This window comes from Dermacentor silvarum, chromosome 2 (assembly GCF_013339745.2).
Source record: "Dermacentor silvarum isolate Dsil-2018 chromosome 2, BIME_Dsil_1.4, whole genome shotgun sequence".
In the NCBI taxonomy this organism is placed as follows: domain Eukaryota; kingdom Metazoa; phylum Arthropoda; class Arachnida; order Ixodida; family Ixodidae; genus Dermacentor; species Dermacentor silvarum.
This window is the reverse complement of record NC_051155.1, coordinates 120622012-120644684: the sequence shown is the minus strand read 5'-3', so window position 1 is coordinate 120644684 and position 22673 is coordinate 120622012. Positions and strand designations below refer to the sequence as shown.

The window sequence follows — 22673 nt, the reverse complement described above, 5'->3', positions numbered from 1 at the left end:
CGAGTACTTGAAAGCAGCACACTTGTTGATGCGATGACGATTCATTTTTTCGCTTCCCCCCGACATTTCCGCAGTGACGAAAAGAAAAAGCAAAAATGAGGCTTCATTCCGGACCACTCTGTTTGCTCCAGTTATGGTTAATATAAGGATGATTATAGTTATACTGTTATGCATATATGGGTTTGGAGAAGACTGAAAATAAGTTTTTGCAGGAAATTACATAAGCTAAATCCTCACGCACATCTGGCATACTGTCTTTAACTGCTCTGGACATTGTAAAATTCCACCATACTGTCGAATTTGCTGTCAGTTCTGATTGGCCCAGAGGGCTGCTACAGCTTCGCTGATTGGCTCAAAAATGCCGCCATTACAAAAACTTGACAATTTGACAGAATTTGATGATAGGATTGTCAAATTCCGTCATATTGACAAGTTTTGTAATGGCGGCACATTGATCCACTCAGAGAGCCCATGGCAGCCCTCTGGGCCAATCAGAGCTGACAAGATGGCGAATTTGACAATATGGCGGAATTTTTTTCTTTTCTTTCTCCTCAAAATAAAACGTTATGAGCAACTTTGATAGAATATGTGTATGGCTTTAACGGCACCTTCAATGCCCTATACAATGTCATCCCCATGTAATATTAAAGATTGAACATAACTTTTGCGAGTCACTGCAAGAATTCCGATGCAGATTTTCAATGATACGAAAATAAACTCATGGCAGTTCATTCCGGTTGATCTGCCATATTCACGGGATAAAAAAAAAAACAAGGTAAAAAATGAGACATTAACGTGATGGATGCAGCAAATAAAACATCCTGCTCATCAAACTAAATAAATCTTATCAAGAGATCTAACAAACATACAATGTTGCGTTACCACCCATTCATAAAACAACAGTGAACTTCGTTTATTTAATGTACTGCAGCCGAAATAGTTGTGCTTGGCGGACATTAATGTCTGTATTCACCTATTCTTTCTCAATTTCTTTTATCTCACAGAAGATCGTAGAAATGTGCAAAGGATGGGAAAGGGCGGGGGGGGGGGGGTTAGTTGATGAAGTAAAGACGAAATTAGAGGCCACAACTACAACAAGTGACGCCGTCAGAATCATTGTTGCATCACTAAATGCACTTGTCGGAATAAAAAAAAAGGGGGGGGGGGGAAGGTTACAATAACACCGAGAAGTCACCAGCGTCTTCAGTTTTAATGCACATTAAGGAAAAATAATATTTTATGGATCTCATCCTGATCGCTGTCGCTTTTTTATACGTAGGAACGTCATATACACAAGAACACAGCCTTAAAAATGAAAAAAGAACAATTAAAAACAATGAATTCCCGTTACCTGGCAGATTACGCTTCTGAAATAGCAAACCACTTTGCCGCCGCGAGTTAAACGGCAACGTAAGAACTAGAGACGTGAGGTGGCACCACCATAAAATTTCCGACGCAGATCGCTTTGACGTCACAGACTGTGGAAACAACTAACCAATGGCGACCTAGCTCTTGTGGTGAGTGGAAGCCGAAGAAAAAGACACACATGGATATATTTATAATGCCCCATTACGCGAAAATCCCTCGGCGTAGTTGGCGTGACCGAAAGATGGCACCGAAAATGGCTGACGACGCAAAGAGTAAAAACACATCACAAAATGCTCCGATCGCCGTCAAATTTCTCAAGGAGGTTCCTGTCAACAAAATAAATTAATGGCGTTGAAAAGAAAATTTGGTCAATTTCGGTCTGGGTGAGAATAGAATCCAGGTCTCCGGGATGCGCGACGAGCCCTCTTCACCAACGCCACCGCGGATCGCACGGTTCTGGTTCACTAAAAGGTGTGCCTAGTGCGGGCGTCATTGCACTCGTCACGTCGCAGCCACTGAGTAAAGGTGTGGCCTAGTGCGTGCCTCATTGGGCACGCACTATCGTATTATTTTGTATCGTATTTTTCTATGTTTAAATTAGACATTACGATTCATAACTGCCCCTCGATCCGTTTTCTTTGTCTTCATTGCCGGCTCCTACGAACGGTTGTGACAATATATATATATATATATATATATATATATATATATATATAGCATCAAGTAACCACATGTTCATTGGACCAAATGGTGAATACTGTATATGAAAAGCATATATATATATATATATATATATATATATCCCTGCGCACGCCTATGATGCAGTGGCTAAAGAGAAGAGCGAAGCTCGACAATGAACGCGCTGTGTAGTGGAACACACGCGTCGTCCCATGGCTATAGCTTTCTTCCTGTGCTCGCCTTTTGTCTAAACATTTCTTCTCAAAGTGGGGACAATGATCATTTTGGCAAAGCGATTTTTGGCGGCGTGTACCTGTTAACCTACCTTCGCAGGTTAAATATGTTTCCGCATTGTAAGTTCTGTGAAAACGCGCCATCCATGTTACCGTACGTTACAAGCTATATGTCATACATGGACATGGACACTTCGTGCAAGAGATCATGCGACAACCTTGGCTCTTTCCTGTCTGTATTTCAGTACTTTGTAATGTCTCGCACGCGCATTTTGGCGTTATGGTACACAGGACTGCGACAATGAAGATAAAAGCCAGCGCTGGCAACTGGCAGGTTTTATCGGGCGAGAGGACAAGAACTTTCACAGGAGCGTCAGTGAAGACGATCAAAATGGCGTCTCAGAAATACATTACTCTCTAAATGGCATCTTCGACCGATCGTTTCAGCGCATTCCGGCAGCACCACAGATGTTGCGAAGACAGCGACTAAGTAATTAAATTTACAGCGAGAATATTTGGGCTCCGATGTTGTTTATGAATCACCGCTAATACTATATTGGGACCAGTTTATTCTCGTAGTACAACCAGGAATACTGCCTTACACGATCATCGGATAGGACTGCCAGAACACCACCTGCACACCGCATGAGCCCCGCGCGATCAAGCGGCTCACCCGTCCGGAGGCCACTCTACTTTTTCGAATCGGAACGTGATCAGCACATTTAAGAGGGGGAACGCGCCTTTCCCGCTCTGTGCATGCAGGCCGCGGAGAGCTGGGCGATACGAAGAATTTTATGTGGCCCTGCCGGCGCTATACTGCGGAACAAAACGTACTACTTGATGCCACGCAGAGAAGAGGACTTCCGTACGCTTGTATACAACGTTTGGTGATTCCAGAAGGCCACTAGGTCGTCCGAAGAGAAGTGCTTGCGTATTCGCGTAATGCGAAGGTTGTAGGTTCTGCTACCATCGGCGGCAAGTGGGCGCGGCTCTTAGGCGCTCGTGCCTGCGGCGAGCGTCGGCGTATAGCTAGTATAGCGAAAGCGTGAGAAGAAATGCGTATACTGCGGCGACGATGGCTACGAGATGGCGCCAGAGTATAGTGCGCGTCGTCTGGGAGGTATGTCTGCGGCGGCTGCTGTGAATCGCGCCCACGCGTCACCCACGCACTGCCTCTCGCGATCTCCAGAATAGCGAGGCAGTCGCGCCACACTTCGCTGCGTTTGCAACGTGCCGCGCGAGACAGATTGTCCGCGACAGCTAATACATCGCGAAATGAAAACACGTGTAGGGCTGCGCTCAAATTTCGCATTAGGGAGCATCGTGATCATCGGTGAATTTTTTTTCGTCCACTTTTCATTTGACTTTAATTTATAATTTCTATACTTCGATTAAGAACTAGAAATACCTTCCCCAGTGCTTTCCTTGGCTTCATTATCTGTTGGCTTATGGTTGTGATTAGCAAAACTATTGGGCCCCATCGGTTCCCCCTTTTCTCATTGATGTTAAATATACAGCGCCACGAGAAAATGACAAAGTAGATGAGGGACAGGTACCGGGGAAGGTGTTCCAAGGAGAGCGGGTACAGCTAGCTTTTGTAAAAATCATAATTCAGCTTATTAACGTAAAGATGTGCTAAATATAATAATATACAGTTTGCTATCTACCATGTGAATTCCAACGCTTGAGTGCTGCTGCAACGAACTTGCTAAACACACGACTTCCCCGACTACATTCTGACGTCTTATATTCAACGTAATTGGAGATCTCAGGGAGAGGCCTTCGTCCTGCAGTGGACATAAATATAGGCTGATGATGATGATGATGATGATGATGATGTTCAACGTGCCTTCGGTGCAACGTGTATTCGGCAGAACTCGAGTGTATTGACACTCGAGTTCTGCCTTCGCTGTAATCTTTGCGCTAGCAACGTGCATATTTGTGCAGAAGGTGCGTGTGGTGTTGAGACGAAACTTACAACGCAGGTATCGTCCCGCTATGATATACCCGTAGTTCCGGCAGACCCCTTCTAAAGCTTCGCAAGGCCGGAATGGCAGCGTTAATAAATGGTTTAATCAGGACGGAAGCTTGGTGTGACATTATCGGCACGGTATAGCAGCCCGAAAGACACGCATAAAAGGGAAGGCGCATCAAATGCGGTCGTACACAGGTGCTGTGTATACGTTCTGTTCAGCTTCAGCCGTGCCGCGTTTCCCATCAAACGTATACGGTAATGTACACGCAATCAGCTTCCCCATTTGCATGCTTGGGCGGAAAGATTTACCGCATGGTTAGGCGCTTCCCCTGCGGCATGTGACTAAAGCTCGGCCGATATGAATCTTCACGTCATTCGAGCTGTCGCTTTCGGCTTACGTGCTTTCAAGCTTCCATTGAAAGCGCTGATCATCACGAGAGCGATGACGATTCTCCGCTCAATAGGCGGTTAATAGGAGGAGGAGGAACGTTCTCTGGTCCTCTGTTCCACTGAGGCAGTGACTTGAGTCATGGCCGGATTTTTCGGCTGAACTCAGAATCAAATAACACTTTTGTTTTTCTTATTAAGTGCCCTATAGAAAGTTTAGATTCTTTCAATAAAGTTATCGGTTGTGCATAAGGGTTGATACCTTTATAACGAAGCGACCAATATAACGAAATATATTCATCAGTCCCGCACGTATGGTTATACAAACGAGTTAGAACGTATTTCTATTCCTGTAACGGCGACCGGAATACACTCGTTGATATCCGCACCATTGACTCTCGCGTGTGTGAAGTTACAAGCGCGCCGCGGTGCGTCGATAGCGATCGAGGTCGTCGGCTCGCGAGCGACATGTAAACAGGATCGCGCGCGCTCACGCGAGTCAGCAAAGGTTAACGAGCCGCGGAGCGGCGAACAGATAGTGGAGGAGAACACTAATCTGCCACGTCTCCCGCGGACAGCTCTAGCTATTCGGTGTCAAGCGTCGGATCGTGGGCCATGCATATAGTATACGCGGAACGTTCCGATAAGTGCAGAGCATATATATGAGACGGGTGTGGTGGGCAGGAAGATGAATGCGCAAGAGCGGCCACAAAGGATGTCGGAAATATTTACCGAGAAGGCGCCGATGTGTCGACGACGGGTACTCGGCAGTGCGATCATTGCATTAAATACGCCATCCGACAGGATATGTTACAGCGTCTGTACTTCCGAGTCACCCGGTTCATCCGTTGCACATTTGGCGCCGAAACAAGGGAAATGACGGCACGCCTTTGACGCACACTTTCCGGTGCTTTCAAGAGTCCCTTCCGTTACGAAGGTCGCGTGGGCTGCTAACAAAAGCGTCGCAGGCAAGCATCCGATATCGCGACCTATAGCCAAAACGCTAGCTGGGACTCGGGTTTCGTTAGGCTCCGAGATCTGAGATCGCACCGGCGCATCTCGGAGGCACGTGGTGTGCGCGCGGCGCAAACCACGTGCACGTGCGACTAGATGTGCACAAACGGTGCAGCTTTTCATATTTTGTAAGAAAGTTTTGCTGTGAATAACACCAACCGCGTGAGCTTGGATGTTTTTTTTTTTTTTTTTTTGTAATCCATGTCTTTAAATAAAGAGGAAGAGGGAAAGGATGCATATAGAAAGGCAAGGAATTTAACCAGCGGTACAGTCCTGGTTCGCCATACCATGCACGGCAGGAAGGGTGCAGGATGTGAAAAAGAAAGCAAGGGTATAGTTAAATAAGAGAGTTAGAGAGGAGCACGGACGTGGTAAATCGCGTAAACAATCCACCTCTAACTTGCAGCTTCAAACTCTATTAGGTACGGGCCCGTAGACCTGAGCACCTTGAGCAGCGCAGATATAACGTTCATCGCGGAGTTCCTTTAGAAGCTCTGTCCTCGAACTTCCTGTTCTGATGACGGAGTATTTTATAGAAAATTTGCACTGTCATAAGACTTAGACTTGCCGTGCTTCCGTACGTTGCCGCGTATGCTGAATGGAACAGAAGCGAAACCAACAAGCTGAACGTGGCAATCCGCAGGGCGTTCAAGACCGCCCTGGGGGTACCCCAGTACACGCCAACCCACAGGCTCCTTGAGCTGGGCGTACACGACACGCTCGAGGAGGTCGCTGAGGCGCAGAGAATAGCGCAGCTGGAGAGGCTGTCGGGCACCAGAACGGGAAGACGAATCCTCGACCTGCTCGGGATTCGATATATCATGAGGCGCGGGGACTGAAGGAAACACTGCTATCGGAAGTCAGGGACGCCATACAGACGGAAAACATGCCGAAGAACATGCACCCGGTGCATGACGTGCAAATACGTAAACGCAGGACGGTAGCAATCCTCGAGGAGCATGGAAGACGAGAAGGCGTCCTCTTCGTCGATGCAGCCAGGTACCCGCGGCCCGCCGGTAACGTTGATGGTGACGAGGGACGATGACCACCACCGCCACTACAACGGAATGTGCGAGACGAACCAGGGATGCCAACACCACCATCACTACTACTACTATCACAAAAACGGCAGCAGCAACAGCGGCAACATCAACGACACGGCCGGCCGACGGCGGCGGCGCCCGCCTTCTCCATGGCAGTCGTAGATACGGAGGGAAGGCTCCGAGTCACGGCATCAGCGAGGCTGCCGTCGGCCGAAGCAGCGGAGATGGCCATAGCCCTCGCGGTACTCCACGGAGGTACGGAGGATGATAGCCATGATCATTAGCGACTCCAAATCAGCGATTCGGAACTGCACCAAAGGTTGGGTGTCCGCGGATGTGGCGCGCATGCTCAATGCCAGAGCCGGGGACTTCGTGTCCGGCACGATTACGAACAAGTCCCTCAAATGGTTCCCCGCGCATGTCGGCGAGCTTGGCACTAACAAAGACAACAGCCGCGACAACAATGACAGCAACAATACTAACGGCCGAAGACAGATCGGCATCCCGCCCAACCACAACGAGCGCGCCCATCTCGTCGCGAGGCAGCTTACCCGCCGCGAAGCGATCACCCAGATGGCAGCCGCCGCCGTTGTGCGGGACCACAGCGGAGGAGTTACCAACACAACCCAAATCGCGGCGGACGGAGCTGGGGGCCACGGGGACGCCGACCGCAATATCGAGGAGTTTCCGGCCTCGTACGGAGAGGTTCTTGGTCACTACAGGAAAGAACGTAAGAAATATCCACAACCCCACGGGTGGCTGGAGAGGTCCCAGGCAGTCGACCTGAGGCGGTTGCAGACGGGCACTTTCACCAACCCCTACCACCTGCACCACCTGCGGCCCGCGCTGCACCCGTCGCCCGGATGCCCGTGGTGCGAGCACGAACGGGCTGATATGGCCCATATGCTTTGGGAATGCCAACGCCATGAGGAAGAAGGACCAAGAGGAAGGGGGAAGACAACAGCAGGACCCTCTGAAGCGGGGCGCCTCACTGAGAGATGGCAAGCCGCCCTCCTCAGCGAGGCACCCGAGAACCAGGAGTGGGCCGTCCAGCGTGCCAGGTCCATTGCCGAGGATCTCGGAAGATTTTTCTCCGGCGACGGACCCCTGGCAGCCTAGCCCCGGGCTCCAACAGCCATAGCCGTCGGACAAATAAAGGTTATTCCTATCCTATCCTACCGTGATTTCGCGCGCGTCACGCCGCACATCAGGGTATGTGCATTTCATCGCTGCTGAAGTTGTGATTGGCTGGGCTGGGGTACGCGTCGGTATTCTATGCGCGCAAGTTCGCACAATGCATTGAAAACGTGCGCACGCTCTGCACCGTTTCTGCCGCTGAAAACAATTCACTGTTCTCGTGTCAAACAGACACGAGGTTGCGGTCTTTGTTAACAAACTATCGGAGGCGGAGGAAGGTGTCAGTTATATCCCTTTAACATCACGATGGTTTTGCGCATTATCGATATATCGAGCTAGTTTGTTATCCTCTCGGGTTTAATTATATCCGGGATCGACTGCACAGCTAAGCCAACATAACATAACGACACATGAGACAACGACACAGCTCTAGGACTTAGGGGTATTCTTTCGTTAAGTTATGTAGATTAAAATAAGGTTGTGGGTACTAATAGGGGCACTGCCTTCTGGTCTACATATATGTGCACATTGTTTTACCAACATTATGTGGAAGCATAATATGGCGAACAAGTGTCCGGCCACCTTGATATACAGTATTACAAGAAAAACAACAACGAAAAAGCCAGATTGTAAAGAGCATTGCATATCTTCCCAAGTATACGCTGTATGGGAAAGTACGAACTTTTCATTTATATGCAAACAGGTTTGTCAAAACCACTTCGGAAGCAATCTAACGAGGGCGTTATCCTTCTACGCTCGCAATGCTTGCACAAATAATAGTTCGGAGCTTGTTCCCAAGTGAAGCTTCCTTACAGAAAGGTCACACACAGACCGAAGCCGCGATACATATTCCATTTTTATACGTCGAGAACCGCGTACACAGCTGCTATAGCCGTTGAGAAACTTTCAAAACGCGGGCACTCGGGGCCAGCAGATAATGCCAGTCGCACAGGACAGTCTGGGTCGGCGCGCGTAATGCAGGTTTAGTAAATAGCCTATATATATATATATATATATATATATATATAATGCACATACCGAGCGCTGAAAATTGTGTCGGCACCAATCTATAACATCGTCGCTTATACGGGTTGTATAACTTGAGAGTGCAAGGCGACTGCCTGCTTCTGTGCGCGCGTGTCGTGCCCAGGTATGCTGACTGTATATACTGTATATATATAATGTACGCATAAACTGTATACGCTGGACCCGTTGCTCACGCTCATTGTAGTATCTCAACATCCCCTGTCATCCTTCTCTCCCTTGCCACGTCTCTCCCACTCCTCTTAACCAAGCGTGGAGGCTGAGGCACGCTCTCTCGGCCGACTTCTCCGCCATTGCTACCATAAAAATCTATCTCTCTCTCCGCAGATTTCGTCAGGCGTCATGTGAAACCTGCAACAGCACTATACCTCGTATGTATGTCGCACGTATGGCGAAACTGTGCACGTGGTGAAAGAAACCCTAAAAGCGCTACGCAGTATACGACGTCGTTGACTGTCAATCAGGGCACAGGCGAATGCGACTGCGCGTTATGCCTAAGTGAATGGACGGCGGTGGGAACGGCGGGTTCCTTTCACGTTGTGCGAACAATGCTAGATTGTCGCTGCTGCCTGCGGCGCAAGCAGTAGCAGACACAATGCGTTCCGAACCATTTCGCTGCGTGTATGCAGCCATCGCTCGAGGCTGATGCCAATACGCGATACTGGTTGTTCTCGGGGTTCGTTGAATGCTAACCAAGGACGTGTACGTGTACGCTTACGAGCTCCTGGCACGATTAGTGGGTTAGGTACAGCCAAGGAGAACACCTGCACAAACGTATACAAAACGTTTTTTTTTTTTTTTTTTTTTTGGGGGGGGGGGGGGGGCGAGGCTTTCTGCAAACAAGATCCCGATTGCGTTGAATGTTGTCGCATAACAAACAAGAAGGTTCACCTTATATATAGGTTCACTCCGCACAAGCGGGCTAAAGAAAGAGGTTTACTAGCGCGTCCTCTGTGTTATGCGTGATTTAACCTGCAATTGCGAGAGCACAGACGAATGACGCGCTGGGATATATGTCACCCAGTGGTGTTGTCTGTCCACTCATCTAACAAAACTCCGTAACGCGCAGTAATGGGCCTTGTTGCATAAGGGGCCTTGTTACACGATATAAGCGCTGTACTGACGAGCCTTTTGTCGGCGTCTTGTACCACGACTAGAGCCTTGGCGACGGCTGCGTATGGCGCCGCTGAGCGCGGCACCGCGCGGCCGCGTTCTATCGCGGCCGCTATTTGAAAGCGATCTCCGATGGGTACAGAATCTATAGGCGCGCCGAGGGCTGATAGGTTTGTGTGCGCTGTGCTCTCACCGCTTAGTTCGCGTTGAAGCGAAAGGCAGCAGCGTACGATTATCAATTCGCTCGCTGTTGCTGCAGCTCTTCCTCACGCAGCGTTTTGACAGCGAGTGTCCGCGGTCATCGAGTGAGATGTGTTCATGTTTGCCTGTGTGCGCGTGACTCTATGCTTGTTAATTTAGTTGGTAAGAGAACGCTTACAAGTTTATACGGCCGATAAAACTACTATTCTTACTTCGTATAGCTATCTAATAGTTTACTATCGCAAGCGGGGCTTCGCCTTTTGGGCGAAACTGCGACTTTTTGTTTTGCCATCCCGCGACCTTTCTCCCCCTGTTGCGCAAGTTAGTCTAACCACGGCCGCTCGATGAAACGCACGAGCTCGTGCGTTTCATCGAGCGGCCGTGGTCTAACGTGCTAGTGCGACACGGGTGAGGCAAATGCTGACGGAAATCTGCCAAGGCTGTACGACCACGTGAAGACATTTATCATCACCACCCCCACAGATGACAAAGTGCATTACGCACCAAAAAAAAAAAAAAAGTCATGGCTCGTTATTAGAATTATGCATAACAGCTGTCGCAACGCGTCAAATAAGTGTCCACGTGTTCTTTGTGCGTAATGCGGACATACACACTGTTATGTCATTTGAAAAAAAAAAGCAAAATAAATGAAATGGGGCACAGACATATTTTCGACTACAAAAAAATTGCAGACATGATATTTTCGACTATTCATTTTTTTTTTACGTTATCTGAAGGTCCCAGAAAAATAGTGCAAAGCCTCAGAGCGCCGTGACTAATATAATGTAATAGCTTTTCTACAGCCAGATTCCGTTTCGTTCCCTTCCCCACGAGCATACTGAGTCGTGACGTCACGACACACTATGTTGTCACGTGGGAGCAGGACACTGCGACGTCACAGTATGTGGGAGCAGGACATTGCGACCTTTTTACCCTCGCTCGGGATCGTTCGGCCGTCCGCTGTGCTGCTACATCGGCCCTCACGACGAATAGCAGATGCGACCGAGCGAGCTGGGGCGATTGTCAAAAGGTCGCAATGTCCTGCTCCCACATACTGTGACGTGTCAATGTGCCGTGACGTCATGACACCATGCCTTCCTGGAAACGAAACCGCAACTGGCTGTAGAAAACCTGTTGTATTAAATTATTCACCGCGTTCTGAGGCATATATATATATATGCCTCTTTCTTAGAAGGTTATTCTAAAGAAACACTGGCCCCACTGAGATTAAATTAAATAACGATACATTCACTGGCCGTAAGCTAGCTGACCTTTTAACAATTTTTTTGCCTCTGTCGCAAGCAGTGTGCATAATATATGTCACTAGGTTTTTCTATGGCTTAGAGGTTACACGTAGTAATTTGCTTACGTAGAATAGTTGTTCGAGCTAGTTTGCAACTCATAATTAAGAAATTCAATAGTAACAATACAGGCGCGGACGAAGGACATAGCGGGCAATACAGGTTGTATCATTGTCAATGGGAGGAGCAAACTCAGGAAGTTGGTAAGGGTTCATGTCGAAAATTTAGCGCAGGAAATGACAAGGACATATGATGCTGGAACATCTCGCGGTGAAGTTGGTCACTCTTTAATGAAAACATGTCCTGGGATTTGCAGTCTGATTCTGTTTGTTCCAGTCTTTCTCGCACGGTTGGTATATTATCGCGCACACGTTTTCTTTTACCTGAGAAAGTAAAACTGTTATTGTATAACTCGCTTTTCCTTTCAAAACTGTGCTATTGCTACCTAGTCTGGGGAACCACCACAATTTCCAACATTCTGAGGATTTCTAGATTACAAAAAAGGGCTGTCCGTTTGATTGTCAATGCTCCGTATAACGCGCACACAAGGCCCCTCTGTAAAAATCTAAACGTAATACCTGTTGACGACTTGTACGAATCTTTACTAATAAAACGCTACAAACAAGGCATTAAAACAAACAATCTGTGCTTGAAAGAACTTGCTAATTTGACTGAAAGATTGCATGTTTATGACACGCGCGGAATCACTTTTTGGTTTACGCCACGGACCCGTACTAATTATGGCCGACAAATGATCGCATATACATTGCCTACTCTTTTAAACAACCAGCATTGTTTTCTGTAATGCAGCTGCTATCAAGTTTTGATTTTGTACTGGAAAGTTTCTCCAAGTTTTCATAAATTTTGATGTCGTGCAGAAAAGTATATATTTGCTTTTCAATGTTAATTTCAACACTGTTAGTTTTATTTTCCGATGTATATTTTTGCCATTGTAAGTTTTGCCATTGTGCCATTGTAAGCTAGGAACGTTTTTGTTGTTGTTGTTGCCCCTGTCAAAGTGCAATTATCGGGTACAGACCCCGTCAAGCCTTTTCTTGGCTTTTAGTCTGTGCCCCCAGCATTTTTGTACATGTTATAATGTACCATAATGCCGAAATAAAATGAAATGAAATGAAATGAAATATATATATATATATATATATATATATATATATATATATATATATATATATGTCACTATTTTTTCTATGGCTTAGAGGTTACACGTAGTAATTTGCTTACGTAGAATAGTTGTTCGAGCTAGTTTGCAACTCATAATTAAGAGATTCAATAGTACAATACAGGCGCGGACGAAGGACATAGCGGGCAATACAGGTTGTATCATTGTCAATGGGAGGAGCAAACTCAGGAAGTTGGTAAGGGTTCATGTCGAAAATTTAGCGCAGGAAATGACAAGGACATATGATGCGGAACATCTCGCGGGTGAAGTTGGTTCATTTATTAAGGAGTGATACTTATTGCTTGCGCTTAAGCTTTATTTATGTTCCTTCTGTTTGTGTTGTCTGTTTACCGTTTCGCGCATTGAGTATCAGTCTTTAACAAGGACATGTCATGTGTTCTGGATTCCTAAATTACTCAGTAATTGTAGTTTATTTTGCAATTAAGTATATAATGCCTAAACGAATAATGTTCATTACGCATTTTGAATGCTAAGTATTTGAGAAAATTCCCCGTTAACAAGCAGTCGTGGGTTAAAATAATGTCTTATAATCGAAAACATTTCACTGCATACGTCCCTCTTTAATTTTTTTTCCCGCGCTCAGAGCAAGACATGCGAAATGCTATGACCGCTTGCACGCTCACCACGCCATTGATTGCCACACGCCACGGATAAAGAGGCAATAAAATGGATAAAGAACACCGTAAAAATTGCACCTATGTTGAGAAGAGTGGGGGAGGGACACATGACCAGTGTTACTATCAGCACAAATTCATACGCGAACAAGTAGAAAAAATGATTAGCATGCATTGTTGTGATTCCAGCTTCACCTGCGTTTGTAACCGTGGTCTAAAAGTTAGGCTCCAAAACGTACGTCTGGAACTAAACCATGCACAGGAACCGGCTACGAAGTGATTACAAGTCGCGCTCCAGAGTAATTACCAGTAACAGATGTTCTGATCAGTTTTTATTTCTTGTTCGCATTTCAATTTATCCTGATGGCATACTTACTGCATTCTGCCAGTACTAACATATGACATTAAATCTTTGAGTATAAAAAAGAAGCTTGAGAAGAAGCCAAGGACCGCAGCACGAGTGGTGAACGAAATAAATGATACGCGAAACATTGAGAGAGATCAAGACGGCGGTGTGGGATTATCGAGAGCGAACTGGAGTACTCGATATTCCAGTTGAGATTAGGAAGAAGGAATTGAGTTGTACAGGTCGCGTAGAGCAACAGCACCGAGCCACCGATTCCTTGGAGTAACAGACACAGATCTCGAAGGCACAGCTTTCGCAAATTGGGTGCACCCGACACAATTTCAGAGCCGAAAACACCTCATAGCCGCCATGTTTTGAACATCACCTACAGAGTAACAAACTGAGTACCAGTGGAAGGAAAATGCAGTCGAGGACGATGGGATGAGATGAGGAAATTTGGAGGCATATGATGGAGTAAGTTGAACTAAGGCAACGGCATTTGGAGCTCGCCGGAGCTAGAGGCCTTCGTTTATTGCAGTGAACATAAATAAGCATGGTGATGATGATGATGATCGTGGTGGGGATGATAACGATGATGCCGTGACGAATGTGTAATCTGCGGCTTGTCAGGCAGCGCTGCACATTGGCACGTCGCATATAAAGCGCGCGAATATTGGCCGTGGTAGCAATTAGTAACGAGAACCGCAAAATATACAAAGTACATGGCGCCTCGAGCTGCTGGGAGAACCTGCAAACGATGAAAATATCAGGGAATATGCGCCATCCAAGAGAAGGTGTTTGGTACTTGGAAATATCCTCAAATGCTATGTTAAGGCACCGTTATTATTTTTAATCAGTTATCTTGCTATTCAATAATGCAAAATAATCTGGCTTACATGATTCGTGTTCATACATTACTGCGCCATGATTTGTACAGGTAAAAAATATAGGCTTCAACGTTGAAAACACTGTACCGCAACAACATCAAATAAAGCCAAGCAGAAACTACGACTATGCACCAAAGGTATCGCGAAATTCCAGTGCATCGTAAAGCCAAAAAGACTTGCGCGAAAAAAAAAAAATGGAGGACGCTCAAGCTTCACCTTTAAGAGTGGAAAGAGATAGCATTCAATGATCCCTGGCTGCTTATCAAGCTTTTTTCTTGCATATTCAAATTACAATCCGGTGCTATCACGTCTGTAGGTTGTGGTTAAGTCGTGCTTTACGATTTTTCTGACGGATTTTACTTTGAGAAATTCAATTTTTGTTCACTAACGCCCTGCGCCACGCGAAGGGCCTTCCTGGACGGGGTGGTTCAGGATGATGTGGTTCGGCATGATTATTTTCGCCAACGACGCCGGTGCTTACGCCGACGCCGGATTTTCTGCGACACGGGGCCCTCACCGCTATAGCGTTAAAAACGGTGAGAACGGCAAACGTTATTGGTAGTATGTGCTTCTTCTAAGTATTTCGACCTTTTCAATTTACTGAAGGCCTCGCACATGTTATATGAGCACACCGATCCAATTATGAAGCCAGAACGAGTGAGATTAAATATTGAGAAGCAGCAAAGGAAGTACGTGGGTGAGAATCATGAACCTGAGTTACTTAGGGTGTTCTACGTCGTGGTTGCGGATCCTATAGAGCACATCCTTCATCAGGACATCTTTCACGTGCAGTTGATGTTGCCAAATCATTGCTTCACATCCGTTGACGTCATAAGCGATCACTTCTTACGAACAGCTGCGTACCTAAATGGATACTAGGCCTGGCACATGTCTGTAGCGCAGAATTACCCTGCACCAGCGGTGAAGGGTAAGTCAGTTAACATGAAAAACAAAATGAAAACAAGAGATCTGTGCAGAAGAGAGGACGGTGATGAAATCAGTTCATGGAATGATGCTGCGTGATGTCCTAAATATGGATGATGAGTGATGTAGTGCCACTGATAGCAAATCTATGTATGTTGGCTAAAAGAGGTGTGCTCAGTCATGCTCCCAAAACTATACCGCTAAATCGCCTATTCGTTGAATTGGGCTTCGGAGTCGACAGCCAATACAAGGAGTCAACGTGCCATTGTATATACCAGCGCATTTTGCCTCGCACAATGGTATACCGAGTTGACGTCACTAAAATGAAAGCGAACGAGCACGCCGATGAAGAGATACTATGAACGTTGCAGTCTTCTATCCGCTACACCCCTATACGGCCCGCGGCCGGCAGGCGTGAGCTGAACCGACACGCCCTCGACCCGCTCAACTCTACTGAAACACATGCGTCCGAACCACAAAGGACTACGCCGTTTCGCTGCTCGCCATACAAAGCGTGCTACGTCGTGCATTCTATAAGTACTGACTCTTCCGGGATGTCCTCCGGGATTCTTGTCTTGAGGAACGACTTCATTCTGGCGCCCAATCCACTCTCGCCCTCGACGGAAGCAGCTGCGCACACCTCTTCTCGCCAGGGGCAAAACCACACGATCACAGCGAAGGTACACGTGGAAGGTACAAGAATAATTGTGAGGACGGCGCGGAATGTCACACCTGGGCCAGGTTTGCTCAAGAGGCGGTGCACTACTGGGAGGCTCGCCCTGACGACTGCGGTTCGCAGTCGTCACTGAAGGTGCGCTCTTGGGAGCCGAGGGTCGTCGTCAATGGTTGGACGGGAGGACGCGCGAGAGGGCAGGTCGACGAGGCCTCGTGTGTCGTATGCAGAGGCGCCGCTAGCAACCAACGCAGCGGTGGGCGCTTCGGGACGTCGTTTTTGGCAGGGACCGTCGCCACGGTGCGCGAAGAGACGGCAGCTATGGGCAACGGCGTCACGGCAGCCTCATTGTCTCCCCGTCTCCGCAGCGCTGCTCCTTTGACGTAAAAGAATAATCCGCGGGCTCTCTCGTTAACGGCCTGCCTCTATAGGCTCCGGCGTCTCTCGGGGGATCAGGCCTTTTCTGTCTTCCGATTCGACAGGTCGCTTCGCTCGCTGCCCGATACACTCCTTCACCCGGTGACTTGTAGTTCGTGCGTGTTTGTCTTGTTCTCTCTTTCTTTATTCTCTTCCTTTTCCCAGGATTTGGCCGCTGTTGTTGTTGTTTGTGTTTTTCTCTTTTCCCTTTAGGGGGGCTGAGGGAGTCTACGTCGCTTGTTCTTTTGTTTGGCGGTCGCTTCTGTCGGGTGCGCGTAAGCGCGTCGCCTCGAGGGCCAAGTAAGCGGCCATCCATCAACCTTTACTCACCGGGCTCTTCAACTGCCTTTCTCTCTATATGCGAATCGCTTACTTCGTTCATAGCACCGTACAACTGAAATTTTCATTCAGGCTGCGGGTGCACGCTATAAAATTCTCGAGCATGATGACACCTGTGAGCTTCCATCGCCGACGACGTTTTTCACTTCACGGTGGAGTGTTCCGCCTCGATGTTCTCTTCCATACCCATCCTCACCATGGAACAGTGGGAGATGGCTCTTCGCGCTGGGACTCCCGAGGCGTGGCGGGAGATCATCCACCGGTCCAAGGCCGTCACCGAAGACATCAAAGGAGCCTGGACTAAGGGCTCCGACCCTATAACCCCTTCCCCAAAGTTAAAGACATTTTCATGACCATCATCATCATGCCCTTTAACTGCATGGACGGTGGCTGAGTGAGCGCGACATATGAGCAGGTGAGAGAGGGGCATTCAACAAGTGAGTACCTTCTTTCTTCGTTGAGCCCTGATTTGAGAGTCAAGCGCTGGCTATAGCATACTGCCAAGATTTTAATATGAGCTGAAATTTTATGTTTAATACTTAGAGGCGTCACAGAGAATCGAACGAACTACAGCCGCTTTGACCTCTGTCTGAGGTCAAAGCGGCTGTCAACGGGCTGTCAGTTTAGCGCTTAAGTAAACGCACTGAAAGTAGCGCTACTGCCATTTAGACGAAAAGGTCGATTGTTTCTCGCCTTAATGGCTCATCGACAAAACAAGAACAAACAAATCAATAAGAGCGACGACAGACACTGCAGTGCTTTCACACATGCTGGCGTGAGTGCAAGTAAGTGTATATAGTCGATGACCTCGGAGTGTGTTGCTCGTTCTCTCAACCGAAGAACTTCGCGCAGTCGTGTGACATGTAGAGTCACGACTCGCGGGGTACGAGAGGCGGTTAGAACGTGTGTGCGCGCTCTCTTGCCTCCATCCAGCAGTTGGCCTAACTTTCACGCATAAACTTTACTGCGGACGCGCGGCAAATGTCGGTGTTATTCCCTGACAGCCATATACGCGCATATCGCACGCCTATATGGCAGCTGCAACACGCGGAAGGAGAGTGTTTGCTTTTTAATTTTCGTCCGTCAGCATACCGGTGTGCACACCTCCACAAGCCTTGTGTGATGTTCAGAGATCGAGGACTGACGCAGCCCAACACCTAAGCAAGCTAGCGCACAGTATGACATTGGAGAAGTGGCACACACCTGAATTCACCCACCATCGGTTGCATTTTCTCAATCCATCTACGCAACTGCGGCTGTTACCTGGGCTTCCGCGAAGTGAGGAAATAATGCTGTGCCGCTTACGCTTGGGCGTTGCATTCACCAATGCATATACGTGTTTGATTGGAATGGCTGACAGCGCCGATTGCAATGCCTGCGGTGTCGAGGAGACCATAGAACACCTACTGTGCTACTGCCCAACATTTGAAAACGAACTGAGAGATGACCTGTGCACAACTCTCAATCAGCTGGATAAAAAAAAAAAAAAAAAAAAAAAAAAAAAAAACATTCACCTTGAACAAGATCTTGGGACCATGGCTTCGAATATCGCAGCTACAAAAGGCCGCAAAAGCGCTGCTGCGATTTGTGAAAACTACCGGATTGAGCGACCGTCTGTGATCCGGACTGAGTGACCGTCAGTGATATAGCAAAAAACAGTTACCACGTCGGCGATGTCAACAGTGGACTTTCTGTTCTTCTCCTAATCTTTCCCTCCACTTTTCCGTTCCCACAGTGTATAGGGTAGGCAACCGGGCTCAGTCCTGGTTAACCTCCCTGCCTTTCATTTATCATTCTTTCTCCCTCTCTCAGAACTACGCAGGCCGCGGAGTTCTGGGTGCGCTTCAAGAGGTGGACAGTGGAGGGAACGTAGATGGTGACATCTATTCCCAAACGGGGGCACGAAAGCTCAAAACGAGACTTTATAGTACTATACCATAATAATGCTGTTATAATGGGCAGAGAGTAAAAATGATACACTCAAGTATATTTATTAAATTGTTAGTGTAGCGAAATGAATTATTGGGTTTAAGTGCCATAACCACGATTTGATATTATGAGGCACGCCTTAGTGGAGGACTCCAAGTTAATTTTGACCACCAGGGGGATCTTTAACGTGCCCCCAATGCACGGGACACGGGCGTTTTTTGCATTTCTCCCCCATCGAAATGCGGCCGCCGCGGCCGGGATTTGATCCCGCGTCCTGCTTAGCAGCTCAACACCATAGTAACTATAAGCCACCGCGGTGGGTTGTTAGTGTAAAACGGCATGAGTGCCAAGGGAACTGGATCTCAATCTAGGGCAGCATCATCATCAGCAGAGATTGATCGATAGATAGATAGATAGATAGATAGATAGATAGATAGATAGATAGATAGATAGATAGATAGATAGATAGATAGATAGATAGATAGATAGATAGATAGATAGATAGATGAACTATATATCTCTACCTCTAAGAAAATTTGCGATACCTAGTTGGTTTGCTTCACTCGTCGCTGTATTCATTGCTATGTTCACTGTATCCTTTGCATTGCAGTAGTCAATGCATCCGTTGTGCTTACGGGGGACAGCGGCGGCGTCAAGCCCAAGGAACGTGGAAAGTTTCCACTTCTTCACAGAGTGCGCACCCGCCCTATCTGTGTGCTCGTTCCTGAGCCTACACTCGACCGACCGACCGCCCGCGCTCCTTGCATCTTTCATTCAGGAGGCCCCGTATAATACGACCAAAGGGTCGAGTGCGCGCACGCCGTCAGCCAAGCACGTCCTGGCCTTGGTGTGCGCGATCGGCCTTACGCGAGCCGAGTCTCGGTCTTTGTAACGCGGAAGTCAGCAGCGTAGCATTCTCCGTTCGCCGGAACCGTCGCGGTGTGTAGCGAGCGTGTATATCACGCGGAGAGAGAGAGAGGTCGCGCGATAGAAGAATGCCGCAGTCAGCAGAGCGCGTCCGGGACCGGCGTCGTGCGCGCTACGCATCGAACGTTGTCCGCGGAGGAGCGATTTACTTTCGGCATGACTCATTTGAAGGCCTCCCCTACCTGCGACTCGAAGCCGCTCTGTTGTGAGCAGTGGCGTAACTGCAGCGCGCAGGGCGCGGGCAGCGCGGAGGGCACGTTAATATAACGATGCCTCTGTGCAAACCGCCGCCGTTCCCTCATCGTCGTCGTAATCACTACCGCACTAAATATATATAATATATAATATATAAAATTAATATATATATATATTGGGGCTTATTTTGTCCCCTAACACACCCATGCCGTTATCTAGATATTGCATGCATTTGCTTTCTTTGGCGTTGCGCTTCCGGTCCTTGCAGGTCATGAAAGTCGTGTGAGTATCAGCGTGATGTATAGCGAGCACGTAAAGTTCTAATAAAGGACGTATATGCAAGGTACACGACGCTTAAAGTTTGGGGACAAAGGCCGGCATATCAATGCAATCTTATTTGCACCCTTAGAAGAGCATAAGGGTGTAAATTGGTATATAATTCGCACTCTTACACCCAAAAAGAGTGTAAGGGTGTGAGTTATAGGCCGATTTAGACCTTATGTATACACTCAAGGGTGTAAATTGTGTAAATTAGTTTGAAGTAATGTAGCCACTCACTTCGCTCGATTCCATTCCTTTCTTATCATCTACCGTTCATAGCCGACCGATCCCTTTGATAACGGGCGGTGGACTGCCGCTCAGACCGTTGGCGAAACACGAAGAGGAATAGCGTAGAAGTAGAATCGTCACATTATCCCGGCCAAGATTAGGCCACAAATGGGTGTTAAAATGTTTGAGAGTGGACGACAGCGGCCCCCCAGGTTATTCGGAATATTTTACCATACGTGCGCGATGTCTTACTTTCTAGACGATGATCGCTTCAATGGAATTATCGCTGTCACCATGTTATTGATCTCGCGCGAGACCTGTCTGCTGTATCGAAAACTTCGCGAACGTTGTCACCGATTCGATAGCCGAAACAGCTAGAAGTGTTTAAAATAAGATAGTACGCGCCACATGGGTAGTCCAGTATACCATCCTTGTACCATCTCGGAATGTAGTATCGCGAGTGTACATCGATTGCTCTGGACTGTACGCTGACACACTTTCTGTAGCACTACCTGGCGCTCGGTTATTATTGCGATAGCAATTATATGGACACTTCAACCGGATTTCTGCCGTCGCCGTCGCCGTCGTCGTCGCCGTCACCGTCGCCGTGAGGTTCCGTATAGATAAAATCTTCGCCGCGCGCCGTATGCCCCAGAGGCAGCGTGCGGGGACGCGCGCTATCACGGAGAGCGAACGCACTCAATCTCCCACGCGCAAGCAAGGAAGCGGAAAGCCAGCGCCGGAGGGAGCAGGGGGGGGGGGGGGGGGCACTTCTCTGCCAACAACCGCGCTCGTCGCTCGTCCGCACAGTCTCTTATCTCTCCCACGCGCAAGCAAGGAAGCGGGGAGCCAGCGCCGGAAGGAGCGGGGGGGGGGGGGGGGGGCGCACTTCTACGCTGCCAACAACCGCGCTCGTCGTTCGTTCGACCGCACCGTCTCTTATCTCCACACGGCTCTGACCTGTATGCGCCGTGCATTCGCCGCTCAGTTTCCGTTGAAGCGATAGACCGCACGTACCTTCGCCCGCTGCTGCGGCGTATATATGCGCTTGCTGCCAGCGTTTTGACAGTCGTTGTCTGCAGTCATTCAGTGTGATCTATTCATGTTTGTTTGTGCGCGCTCACACCACGCTTGTTCAATCAGTTAGTAATAGTCGGGCCACATTTTCCAACGCACGCTACACATGCAATGCTGCCCGGGTCGGCAGTGCAGCGCTACAGGTGTGTCCCTTCGCACGCGCTGCCCACGGGAAGCGCTTCTCATCAACACCACCGTTTCACACGCGCCTTCTCGTGGTCATCGAGTCTCTCTTCATGTCGGTCTACTTGCGCCGCAGCACACCTGCTTACTTAATCAGCTGAGGTTTACTACAATTCATATTGCTACCAAAGCCGCTTGCATAAAGTCCGTTCTCAAGTGTTGTGTCTAAACGCTCCATCGATCGAGTGAGATGAAAATAACGTAAAATACAGCTCTGGCGTAGCGCTTAGCCGTTCATCTACGTTCAACGAGTTCGCCCGGTGTGCTCGCCCACGGCACTACACAGAATACCTGCATACCTACCAGGTGCTGCAGTGAGCATGGTACTGTAAGTTGGACATATGTGCTCGGGCAAACAAGAGCAGGATACGTTGTTGTAGACGTCTAAAGTGAATCCAGACTGTCACAGACGTTATGATCCTTTCGAAGGTCATGGTGGTTTAAAGAATAAAATTCACTGGGCCTGTGATGTTTAAGCGAATAGTGAACAAATACCACATATTCGTATGACATTGCTGTGTTGCTATCGCATTCATCGCTTCGCCCTTAGGGCGAAACTGTGACATTTTTTTATATGGTTTCTCATTTATGTGGGACCGCGAGACTTTTATTGCGATAGCAATTATATGAACACTTAAACTGGATTTCTGCCGTCGGCGTCGCCGTCGCCGTGGCCGTCGTCGTCGCCATCGCCGTGAGGTTCCGTATAGCTAACATCATCGCCGCGCGCCGTATGCCCGAGCGGTAGCGTGCGGGGGACGCGCGCTATCACGGAGAGCGAACGCACGGCGGAAAGCAAACGCGACCGGCGCGTGGGGCATGGGAGGGAGGGAGGGAGGCGGGGCGACGCTGCGCTCCGGCACCAAAGGCCTATCTTGCAACCGGGCGCAAGGGGAACTTCCCACTCAATCTCCGCGC

The 22673-nt window shown here is 48.3% G+C and overlaps 1 protein-coding gene across 8 annotated transcripts in view; it reads right to left on the bottom strand.

Moving 5' to 3' along the window:
• The window catches only part of LOC119441714 (serine/threonine-protein kinase OSR1-like), a 230247-nt gene that overhangs the window by 35954 nt on the left and 171620 nt on the right, over positions 1-22673 (bottom strand). Inside the window, exon 1 of one of the 8 annotated variants that reach the window (XM_037706311.2) lies at positions 16012-16278. The exons of the other annotated variants lie outside the window; for them this stretch is intronic. Coding sequence (XP_037562239.1) covers positions 16012-16058 — 47 coding nt within the window. The 5' untranslated portion in view covers positions 16059-16278. Of the gene's footprint in view, positions 1-16011; positions 16279-22673 lie in introns of those variants that run through there. 8 annotated transcript variants of the gene reach the window in all.